This window comes from Agrilus planipennis, unplaced genomic scaffold (assembly GCF_000699045.2).
Source record: "Agrilus planipennis isolate EAB-ADULT unplaced genomic scaffold, Apla_2.0 scaffold68, whole genome shotgun sequence".
Classification (NCBI taxonomy): Eukaryota; Metazoa; Arthropoda; class Insecta; order Coleoptera; family Buprestidae; genus Agrilus; species Agrilus planipennis.
The window spans coordinates 1,085,898-1,097,292 of NW_020439033.1; the positions used below are offsets into that span (position 1 = coordinate 1,085,898).

General features: G+C 31.9%; 2 protein-coding genes across 8 annotated transcripts in view; one reads left to right on the forward strand and one right to left on the reverse strand.

The window, feature by feature from the left end:
- The window catches only part of LOC108732836, an 18,035-nt gene extending 14,200 nt beyond the window's left edge, over window positions 1-3,835 (reverse strand). The window contains exons 1-3 of one of the 6 annotated variants that reach the window (XR_003231523.1): window positions 3,821-3,835; window positions 3,234-3,639; window positions 120-232 (exon numbers count right to left, since the gene is read on the reverse strand). The gene's annotated coding sequence lies outside the window, so the exon portion shown is untranslated. The other 5 variants (XR_001937149.1, XR_001937148.2, XR_003231524.1 and 2 more) reach the window with 5 other exon arrangements.
- Window positions 3,836-7,052: 3,217 nt separating this feature from the next.
- Window positions 7,053-10,596, forward strand: LOC108732849 (serine/threonine-protein kinase PLK4). Of its 2 annotated transcripts, XM_018463834.1 has the most exons (8): window positions 7,053-7,252; window positions 7,312-7,407; window positions 7,476-7,670; window positions 7,732-7,863; window positions 8,021-8,377; window positions 8,435-9,365; window positions 9,496-9,764; window positions 9,891-10,596. In XM_018463834.1, exons 1-8 carry the CDS (start codon window positions 7,226-7,228, stop codon window positions 10,230-10,232), a joined length of 2,349 nt encoding a protein of 782 aa, XP_018319336.1. In that variant the 5' UTR covers window positions 7,053-7,225; the 3' UTR covers window positions 10,233-10,596. The 2 variants fall into 2 exon arrangements, with proteins under 2 accessions (XP_018319336.1, XP_018319337.1); XM_018463835.1 differs by lacking the exons at window positions 7,053-7,252; window positions 7,312-7,407; window positions 7,476-7,670 and having other exon boundaries at window positions 7,791-7,880.
- The last annotated feature ends 799 nt before the right edge of the window (window positions 10,597-11,395 follow it).

Genomic DNA, 11,395 nt, shown 5'->3' on the forward strand with positions numbered 1-11,395 from the left:
CCCCACTGCCCGGAAATACTATGCAAAATGCCTAAAAGATAAGGATTATAAATTAAAAAAGTGACTCAATACAAAATAAATAAAAAATTTAAAAAAAAATTAAAAATAAATGAACTTACAGGCCAATCTGCGGGAAGGCGCCCACGCAGCCACTCGGATAGATTCATTTTTGCTCGAAGCGATCCTTCGTTGGAGCTTTTATATTCGCGATGTATGATCTCGTGAGAAGAAACTAAGATAGGGTGAGACAGGATGATTTGTATACTTTCTTTGATTGGAAAAGTAAACGCGCAAATAAGCGATATACATTTTAATATATACGAGCAAACAGTTTATTTAATAGACATATTATTACTAGATGCGAATACATTGTATGATATCGCAGGAAGAAATAAAACGATCTAACACCCGGTATGAGTCTTTTTTATACAAAAAATTATTGACGTCAAACGGATCTGCTTATCGACCTTTGTTGTTAATTATAAAAACAAATTATAATCACCATTTGTTTTCTTCATGAATGACACCTTAGGCGCACGTGTTTCTCGTTCCAAAACTAAACAAATTATAATCACCATTTGTTTTCTTCATGAATGACACCTTAGGCGCACGTGTGTTTCTCGTTCCAAAAGTCTATCAGGTTATATCAGTATAAAAGACTCAAATTTCAAGCTTAAATCACATCCGACTCAACTTTACATCTAGTAAGCATTTAATATTATTTGTATTGATAGAGGTTGCCGTTTGAATATCAAAATCAAAATGGAAAAGAAACCTACCATGACCTCCACAACGACTAAGACTAGGAAACTGGCTGTATCGTCTAAGGCGAAAGCCTCAACGAGCCATACAAACAATAGAAGGAAGAATCAGGTGTCTCTAATACAAGCATTCAATTCTTTCGGTGCGTACAATTTCTTAAATTTGAATAGTATGGAACAGGGAAAGGGTTATTTAATAACTAAAATGACTCGATTTACAAGTAAATACGGTGAACGGGTGCTTGCTGAATTAGATGGCGATAAGCGACTGTTTCTACCTGAACGCTACAACGGTTTAGACGACAGACAGTTGTTGGAATTATCTACGTCTACTTATGTATTATAAATCATGGACAAAAGGGGAAGATATATAACCTTGAATTAATAAAATGTATAGAGTTTAAGGACAAACAAGCAAAACAACAACAACAACAACAACAAGAAAATGAACTACTAAATCCGATGCGATCTATACAGGATTCTGAAAACAACCACGACGATAAAATTTTTGTGGATGACGAGGAGGAGGATATCATCGTCGGCGGCGAATCGCAAATGTAACCTAACCTAACGACATGGGATACTACAACAACAATAGTCAGTTTCTATAATTTTTGATTTTATAAGACCCCACACTACTTTCTATTATACCTATATGTAAATAAAAAATATTATAATCTAAATGAAAGCTAAAGTTTAATTTAATTTACTATAATCGCAAACACAAAGCAGATAAGATCTCAAATGCTGTATATAAACAATTTTAAAAAAAATAGATAACGTTAGTTATGGAGCCGTTACTGCGCGTAAAATAAGTTGCCAAAGTATTTAATTTAAAAAGAGAAACACCAGGAAAAAAAAAACAAATAGTACAATCATTATCACTTATCACACATATTCATATTTCACACCTCAGCTATGGTCGGCGCTACCGCCGCAGCAGTCATTTTCCCCACGAGGACGACATCATGTTACCAATCAGAAAACAAGAATACACACACAAACCACACCCCCGCTGGCTCATAACGGAAAAATAATACCATATATTGTCATACCCCCACTCCTATCCAAAAGAACGAACGCTCATTGGTCGAAAGATATCACAAACCATGCCCCCTCGAAAAATAATACCATATACGGTCATACCCCCACTCCTATCCAAAAGAACGAACGCTCATTGGTCGAAAGATATCAGAAGCCACGCCCCCTCGAAAAATAATACCATATACGGTCTTACCTTCACTCCTATCCAAAAGAACGAACACTCATTGGTCGAAAGATATCACAAGCCACGCCACCTCTCAAAAAAACAACCAATCAGAAATAAAAATATACAAGCCACACCCCGCGCATGCGCAGAAAGGAGATAATAATACCAAAAATAATCATCCCCACTACGATCCAGAACCGCTATACATATACTACTAGTATTAGAGTGAAATTTAAAAAAACAAAGTTCATTGTTAACAATTGATGATTACGTAAAAATGTTAAACATAAATTTTAAATTGGTGCAATAATATAACAAAACCAGAGATGTTGTACTGTTGTTGTGAAAAAGATGGATAGTACGCTCGAATAGTAAAACTACACAATATTCTCAAATTTCATTGCTTAAGGGCGAAAATTACACAAACATAAAAAAACGCAACTGAACTTTCGACCTGTTAAACAATGATTTAAATGATACAAAAAAGCGAAAGTTATGGTAACAGTTTTAGACTGCAATTTATAATACAGCAAATTTCATTCTTAAAACCCAAAAGTTACGTAAAAATGTTCAAGTAATGTAAAGAAGACCCACTGAATTTTCGATTTGTTAAACACTGATGGAAATGGCTCAAAAAGGTAAAAGCTTTGTAGAATTTGTAAGAAATAACGTACTGGCAACAGTTTTAGACTGCAATTTAAAATAATCCAAATATCATTATTAAAACCCGAAAATTACAAAAAAATTTCAAACAAAAAAGCGTAACAGAATTTTCGAATAGTTGAAAAGTGATTTTCACGGTTCCAAATGGTGAAAATTATGTAGAAATGTATGAGAAGTAACGTACGCATAACGGTTTTAAACTGAAATTTAAATGAAGTAAATTTCCTTTTTAACAACTAAAGACTATTCAAGAATACTACACATAAAAACGCACAACTGAATTTTCGACTTGTTAAACATTTATTTCGATGGTTCCAAAAAGTAAAAGTTATGTAGAGATATGTGACAAATGACTTATTGGCAACTGTTTTTGACTGCGGTTTATATTATAGCAAATTTTACTATTAAAAAGGAAAAATTACGTAAACAACAAAACAATCAGAATTTCCTATTTCATATAAGCTGAATTAATATACTTAAAATTATAGCTAAATAGTTTAAAAATAACTTAAAAGGAGTACCTTACAAAGAGAAAAACTTTACCCTACTCTACCCTAATCACCGAAATTTTGAGAACAAACTAAATGACAAAAACTCACCGGAAAGCAGTTTTAATTCCTTATTGGGAACTTGTAAAAAATGTTCCACATTACACAAAATATTGCATTGGTTTAATCGATGAGTAACACCGTCTATTTTGATAACAGTAGATGATGTTTTTATTAACAACTTTTTTTATAACGAGTAAAATGTTTACGCTTCGTTATCAAACGTATATATTGATATCACCACATACTTCGCTTTCGATTTCACCACATTTTCGCTGCCTGAATTGCCTAAAATTGCAATTTTCCAAAATAATTTCACATAAGTATTTTAACACTCGAAGATAGTATACAGCAATGGAATTTTCCAGTCTGTAACGTATGTGAAAATACGACCAGCAGAGGCAGAACTAAAAGACTGCTGGCGCAATCGACGACCGTAGTGCGGAGAGCTTTCGAACTAAAACAACAAATTTAAAATTCAATCTTTACTAAAAAACTATAGAGTAAAAAAACTGTAAGGATTAAAATTCTAATAAACCAGCAAAAAATTATATTCAAATGAATTCGACTTGCTAACGCGTATTTTCAAAAAATGCACTAAACTGAAAGAAGGAATGGGTATTTAATAAATATGATACCATTTTTTTACGTTTGACACTGTAACAGGTACAACAATTTTAACTTGTAGTAATAAACAAAAATGTTACATAAACTGCAAGGACACATCCTTAGACACCTGTTGGAGCCAACATGAAAAGGATATCCACTTCCATCATTGAATTTCTAAGAAATAGTAGAAAATAATGAATGGATAATTAAAGTCGTACCATTATTTAATTTTAATCTTAACACACAAATCAATTTCTATTTTAATTGATAAACTAAAAATGTAAATAAAGTGTAAGGACTATAATACTAATAAACCAGCAGAGACTATCAAGAAAAGGAAATGGATTCGTATGTATCTAATTCCTAAACATACACTAAAATGAAACAAAAGATCATTAGTACGATATCACTGCTTAAGTTTAGTTTGGAACAAAAATTAGAATTTTACCTGATAAATAAAAATATACAACAATTTTAGTAGTCGAATTTCATCAAAACTAAAAATATGTTCCAGTTTTGAATTGGTTTATTAATTCAGCAATGACAAGAGTTGTTTTACTGTTCACATAGAGGAAGTGAGCATTCGGAGAGAAAAAGATAGATAGTACGCTCGAACAGTAAAGCTCCAATATTCTCAAATTACATTATTTAAGAGCAAAAATTACACAAAAATGATAAACATAATAAAAACGCACAATCGAATCTTCGACAAATTGTTTAAGTAAAGTAACGCACTAACAGCAATTGTGGACTATAATTTAATATAAAACAAATTTCATGGTTAAGACTTGAAAATTACGAAAAATGTTAATAATAAAAGAGCGCAACTTATTTTTCTATTTGTTGAACAATGATTTTGACGGTTCCAAAAGGTAAATGTAATGCAGAAATGCGTGAGAAGTAACGCATCGGCAGCAGTATTGGACTACAGTTCAATATAAAGCAAATTTCATTGTTAAGACCCGAAAATTACATAAAAATAATATGTAAACATAAAAAAGTGTAACTGGATTTTCGGTCCCTTTAACAATGGTTTTGATGGTTCTAAAAGGTGAATGTAATATAGAACAGCATAAGAAGTAACGTACTAGCAGCAGTTTTGGACTATAATTTAATATAAAGCCAATTTCATGGTTAAGACTCGAAAATTACTTAAAAATGTTAATCATAAAAATGCGCGACTTATTTTTCTACTTGTTGAGCAATGATTTTGACGATTCCAAAAGGTGAATGTAATGCAGAAATGCGTGAGAAGTGTGTAACGCACTAAAAGCAGTTTTGGATTACAATTTAATATGAAGCAATTTTCATTGTTAAGACTCGAAAATTACTTAAAAATGTTAAACAATGATTTTGATGGTTCCAAAAGTTTAGTTTGTTGTATAGATATGTGTGAGAAATAACGTACTGGTGACAGTTTTTGGCAGCAATTTAAAGTTAAGCATCTTTCATTGTTAAAACCCGAAATAACGTAAAAATTTTAAACATAAAAAGGCGCAACTGATTTTTCAACCTGTTGAACAATAACATCAACTTCAGGAAATTATTGAAAATTATTGATTATGCTTGTAGAAATGATAATTATGTGAAAAGGTATGTAACATTTCATGGTATGAAGAGTTTTCGTGTGCCATGTTGGACAGGTAGTTTCTGGCATAAATTTTGCTAAACCATACAAAATAATAACTTAAACATAAAAAATGCTCTCATAAAATTATATGGAGATGGATCGCATTTTGCAAACTTTTGAGAAGTGATAATAATGTATTGTAGCATACAGAATGGCAAATAAATAATAAATAAATTTAATGTCATGTTTCAAATCCCAACGAAATATAGTTTCACTTGTGATATTATTACTTGCAAAAATGACATTCGAAATCCAAATTGATAAACTTTAAGTGATTATCCACTAAAAAAAACTTGCTTTAGTATCACAGAAACTATATTTAGAACAGGTCATGATAAGCAAGAACAAACAAGTCAACACGGTATAGGATAATTCGTCCAGGATTATGAAAAAGAAAATTCAAGAAGTCAAAAGTACCTAAACATCAAAATAAATAATTGAATATCATAATATTAATTACACAAATTAGTTATTAACCATAATTTTAAACTGTATTAAAGTTTTTCAGTTGAAAATGATATTAAATTCCATGGCTCAGTTTCCATATGTCCTCGATTAAAGGGTGTCTTACTAGGTCATAATTAATTGGTTTATATTATAGCAGACTAGGCAACACAATGTGCAAAGAAACTTACAGCATAGTCTAAATAAGAAGATTCTTTTTAAATTTAATTTTAAACTTCTTTATAACAGTTAAGTATACAAAAATAACTTTAATACTTCGTCATTCTCGCCTTCCTGACTCTGTGGGAAGTCCATGATAAATTTTACTCATTTCTCTTCTTACAAGGAAAGAGGATAATTTCTTTCCTTATCATTAGAAAATATTTGAATTTCAGTGAGTTAATAGCAAATTTTTTCAAAAATCTTAAATCAATGTATTTACTGAGTAACGACGAGTGTCGTAAAGTGAAATCGAAGTAAATGGATTCATAATTTAGGATTCTTTTGTCAATTTCCGATTTTTACGCGCGAAATTTCGCTCTCTACAGTGATTCAATGAAATTTTAATTTGAATGATATACGTGCGACAGGCTGTCATAAAGTGACATGTGTTTTGACAAAAATATGTTTTTGCGAAATCAAAGGTAGCGAATCATAATTTGGAATCCTTTAAAATGAATCTTCATATTTCAATCCGCATAATTTCTCCCTATATAGTGATTCAGGTCAATTTAAATTTATGATATAAGCACGTCAGGGTGTACTAAGTGGTATATGTGCCAGTTTGAAATAAAGTGCAAATTATTTATTTATGGCAAAAAAGATTTTTCACTAGAGATAATCTAAACTTTTTATAAACAGAAATACAGTTGCAATATACATTGATCTATTCTGTAAGAACATTAATTGTAGTTTATTTTAATAAAAGTTAATAAAAAAGGGTTAAATAATGATTATTCACAATTATTCAGACGCAATTGAAAATTCAACATTCATCAAATTAATATGCAAATATGGAGCACACCGTTCTGCAACCCATTTAGCAGCTTGCTATTTACGTCTACATAACCAAGGAGTAAGTATAAAAAGACCTCTATTAGAAATTTGCATAATTAAAAAGAAATACTTTATAGGATACCTGTACGATTGGTAATGGTATCGTTGCAGCGACCGTTAAAATCAAATTAATAAACAAAGTAACAAGGCCCAGAAATGTAGCTTGTTTACATTTTTATAAATTTTAATTAAATATTATTTACACGTTTGTTGATAAAACCGTTTATAATTATGAATAGATGAGTGGTTATATCTACTAGTTTTTATTTAAGTGATACTTGTGGAAAACTAACGATTAAGAAAAATGACTTCTTTCAGTGAAAGGATTGAGGTTAATTTAAATGTTTTGGAATTTGTTTATTTGGTAAGTTAAATTTTTACATTTTTTAGGACTATGAAGTTCACAACTTATTAGGAAAAGGAGGCTTTGCAACAGTTTACAAAGCACTATGTTTGACCAACGGGGTTGAAGTTGCAATAAAAATGGTAATTTATTTAATATCCATTCATGTTACATTTGTATATAACGTATGACAAAAATATGTTGCTTTCAGATTGATAAACAATTAATGGAAGCAGCAAATATGGTAAGTCGTGTCAGGCAAGAAGTTTCTATACATTCTAGGCTAAAGCACCCTTCTATATTGGAATTGTTTTGTTTTTTTGAAGATGCTAATTATGTATATTTAGTATTAGAACTTTGTCATAATGGAGAGCTGCAACAATATTTAAAGCGAAGAACTAATGAGGTAAAGTAAAATTTAAATGTAAATAAATTTTTATTTGTCTAGTACCATTATCTTTTATCAGGTTTTATCAGAGGCTGAAGCGAGTCATATAATGAGACAGGTTGTGGAAGGAATGAGATACTTACACTCACATAATATTCTTCATAGAGATATTTCATTATCAAATCTGCTTCTAACTAAGGATATGCAAGTGGTATGTGTAAAAGCACTGTAGGTATATTTTATCAATAGCCTTCCTCTCATTAGTCTAAGGCTAAAATCACTATTGTGTCATGTAACTCTTTCTCTGTTTCCTATTTTTAATTTTATTTGAAACTCACATTTATACTTATTATATTTATTTTTTTCAGAAAATTGCTGATTTTGGTTTGGCCACTCAGCTAGCCAGGCCTGATGAGAAGCATATGACAATGTGTGGTACTCCAAACTTCATTTCTCCTGAAGTAGCTTCTAGAGGTTCACATGGTTTAGAAGCAGATCTTTGGGGCCTTGGTTGCCTTTTGTACACACTTTTAGTTGGCTCTCCACCTTTTGACACTCATGCAGTCAAAAGTACATTGACGAGGGTTGTAATGGCAAATTATCAATTACCAAGTCATCTTTCTATTGAAGCCAAAGACTTGATAAACGCTCTTTTGCAGAAGAATCCTAGAGATCGATTGAAATTAGACCAAATTTTGGATCATCCCTTTCTTAAAATTCATACAGTAAGTCTGTTACTGTTTTATTACTAAATTTTCAATATAATATTTTTTATCTTTTAGACTTTCAGAGACATCTCTTCACGTTCTCATGATAGTGGTATTCATACAATGTCCAGCAGAAAAGACAGCGCTTACAGTGACGGTGCCTTGCAAAAATATCAACTTCCTTTAAATTCTTACCCTCGATATTCTAGTAGCGATTGTATTCATTCTGTAAAGATGTGTTCAGGTCAGAATTTCAATGTCACCAGTTTACAATCTAAACAATTTTCGGATCACTGTGTAGCTCGTAATCAAAACGGGTCAAATCCAAACTTATACTCTTTAAGTAACAGTAACTGTTTTCCTCAAAAAGAGAGTGGACATTGCTACGTTTCAGAAATTGGTAACTCTCGTGTTACCTCCGTGTGTTGTTGTTCACTGATTTCTGTCCATCATCATCCCCAACAGTGTAATCAGAATGCTAATAGGTGTCCTCAAGAGAATTTTCAATGTCCAGAAAAGTCTAAAGAAACAGTTTCTGATAATACAAACGTTTCTGTGGGGAGGAAACGAGCGTCATGTCCTTTCACGCCAATTTCTTCTTATCGGTTGTTACCGACGAGGCATCAGACAAAAAACGCCATTTTAACTATCTCAGATAATGGTGAAGTGTGCATAGAATTTATAAAGAAGCGTGGTGTAATGAAGACCGATGTTGTTTGCGAAGTGTGTCGAATTTCGCCAGACGGTTTAAGGATTGTATTGTATGAACCAGGAGACGGTAAAGGGGTACCACCTTCTACTAAACCACCTCCTTTGCCTTTACATGGGAGCGATCAAATTTACAGTATTGAAAACTTACCTGAAAAGCACTGGAAGAAGTACAGTTACGCCGCGAAATTTGTCGAACTTGTTAAAGCCAAAACGCCAAAAGTTACTTATTACACGGACAAGGCAAAATGCTTGCTGATGGAGAGCTTGGTCGATTTTGAAGCCTGTTTTTATGAAGGTAAAGGAAACCAATATTAAGTGTAATTGGTTTTTAAAGTGTATCAAACTATACGTCAACTTGAAAATGCCATATTGGCATTGAATAGAACTTGTTTAGTATATTTATTTTTCAACTTATCTGCTAACAGGTGGAAAAGTGACGCAGTCATCAACCGAAGGTACTGTCATAATGGACGGTAAGGGAGAATGTCTTACACTTAAAGATACCAAAGACTGTCTTGATTTGTCAGGAGGAATGGATCTTCTCTGGAATCACGCGAATCAAGCTAAAGAGCATTGCATATTGCTGGAGAAGACTTTATCGAAATTATCAGGGAACAATTTCCCTATAATTGTGGGTCGAAGACCTAATTCATCTCCATCTATTGGAAAGGAAAACAGTATTCAACAAAAAATGGTAAGTATTAAGTTTATTTTTCAATTATCTTAGTCTTGGTTTTGTACAATTGTTTTTAAAAAATATTATTGCACCTTCTCTCTTATTTTTTTAACACTTCCAATTTTATGTAAAAAATATTTTTAGCCTTCTTTTGCTGCTTCGGTAACAAATGTCCAGTCGAGTTCGAAAAAGGATTCATCCCTGTCTTCGCGGGGGAGTGACAAAGACCGTCAAGTGTCTATTCCCGGTATAGGCACTGCCACGCAGTTGTCAAACGGGGAAGTACGGGTCCGGTTTACCGATGGTTCTCAACTTTGGGTTGATGGGAAACATCATATCCGATACCAGTATCCTGATGGACGTATGTCCAATTATAGAGATTCAGACAGTATTCCTCGTCACATCATGGAGAAGATGCAACACATGCCGAAAATATTAAAACATCTTATGCCACCCGTTTTACATAAGATGAGAACAATGAGGTGATATGAATGCGCCAATATCTTTTTTCAGGCTTTAATTTATTACGTAACTTAATTATATTCAGAAATTGTTTAAGCGTCTGTACTTATAGAATACTAAACTTGCATATTTACGTTATACTGTTGTCGTTTAAGTACGTATATATGTAGAAAATATTTGGGATGTTATACAATGTACTTATACAAACGAATATTCTTTATGTGCAAATGTTAGCATACTGCCTACAAAAATGTTAAGTAAATAAAAAATGTCTTTATTTTTGCAAGGCTATAGATTTTTTTAATTAAGTGGATAAGTTTTTCAAGAAATGTTGCATATTTGTAACTTTGTATAAATTTTTTGCGTTATTAAAGTGGAATTTTTTAAACTTCTTGTGAGTTGTTTTACAGTTCTTTTGAACGTAATTAGTAACTACTTAATAAATACGGATTAAGTTCTTATTAATTTGGTTTACGTCCAATTCACGTATATAAACTGTGTCAAAGATTCAACTGGACAAGTAGATATCTACTTTAATAAGGACTAAGGCGAATTAGGTCCTTGTGTAAAATACGAAGCACTTCAGCAAATGTGGGTAGATGGCGACATGCCATGGTAACTCGCTATTTACTTAAAAGTATCATTTTTATTTAAATCTACTAAAACATTATATAAGTAGTTTATTATTAATAATGCAGTACCAATAGAATCTATATACTTAACAGGAATTTTGTACATACTACATATAAAATTGAAGATAAAAAAAGAGTGCGAAACACCTGGTCACACATCTCACGCTTACGTGACTAAAGCGAGTGACATAAATTATATATANATATATATGTACATGTGTACACATGTGTGTATCTTTGTGAAAATTTTATTTACGCGAAAAAGTTTTAATTCTTAAAGATGAGCCTTTCACTCACCCTGGCACTGTTCACATGGTTAAAGGTACTTTCAAAGATGTTTTGAGTAAGATCATTGAGTTCTGCAATTAATCAAAGTAAGATTCCACTGCATGTTTTAGAATAATTGTGAATACAGCCGTATTCAAATGTATTTTTTTAGATATTTTTTATTACATTACATCCCCAGTAAGCCAAATGGTCCCTGAAAGGTTTTCGGTTACTTTAATTTATCCCTGTGTTAAAAGAACTAAGGTTTCAACTCAAAAGCGTGACAAG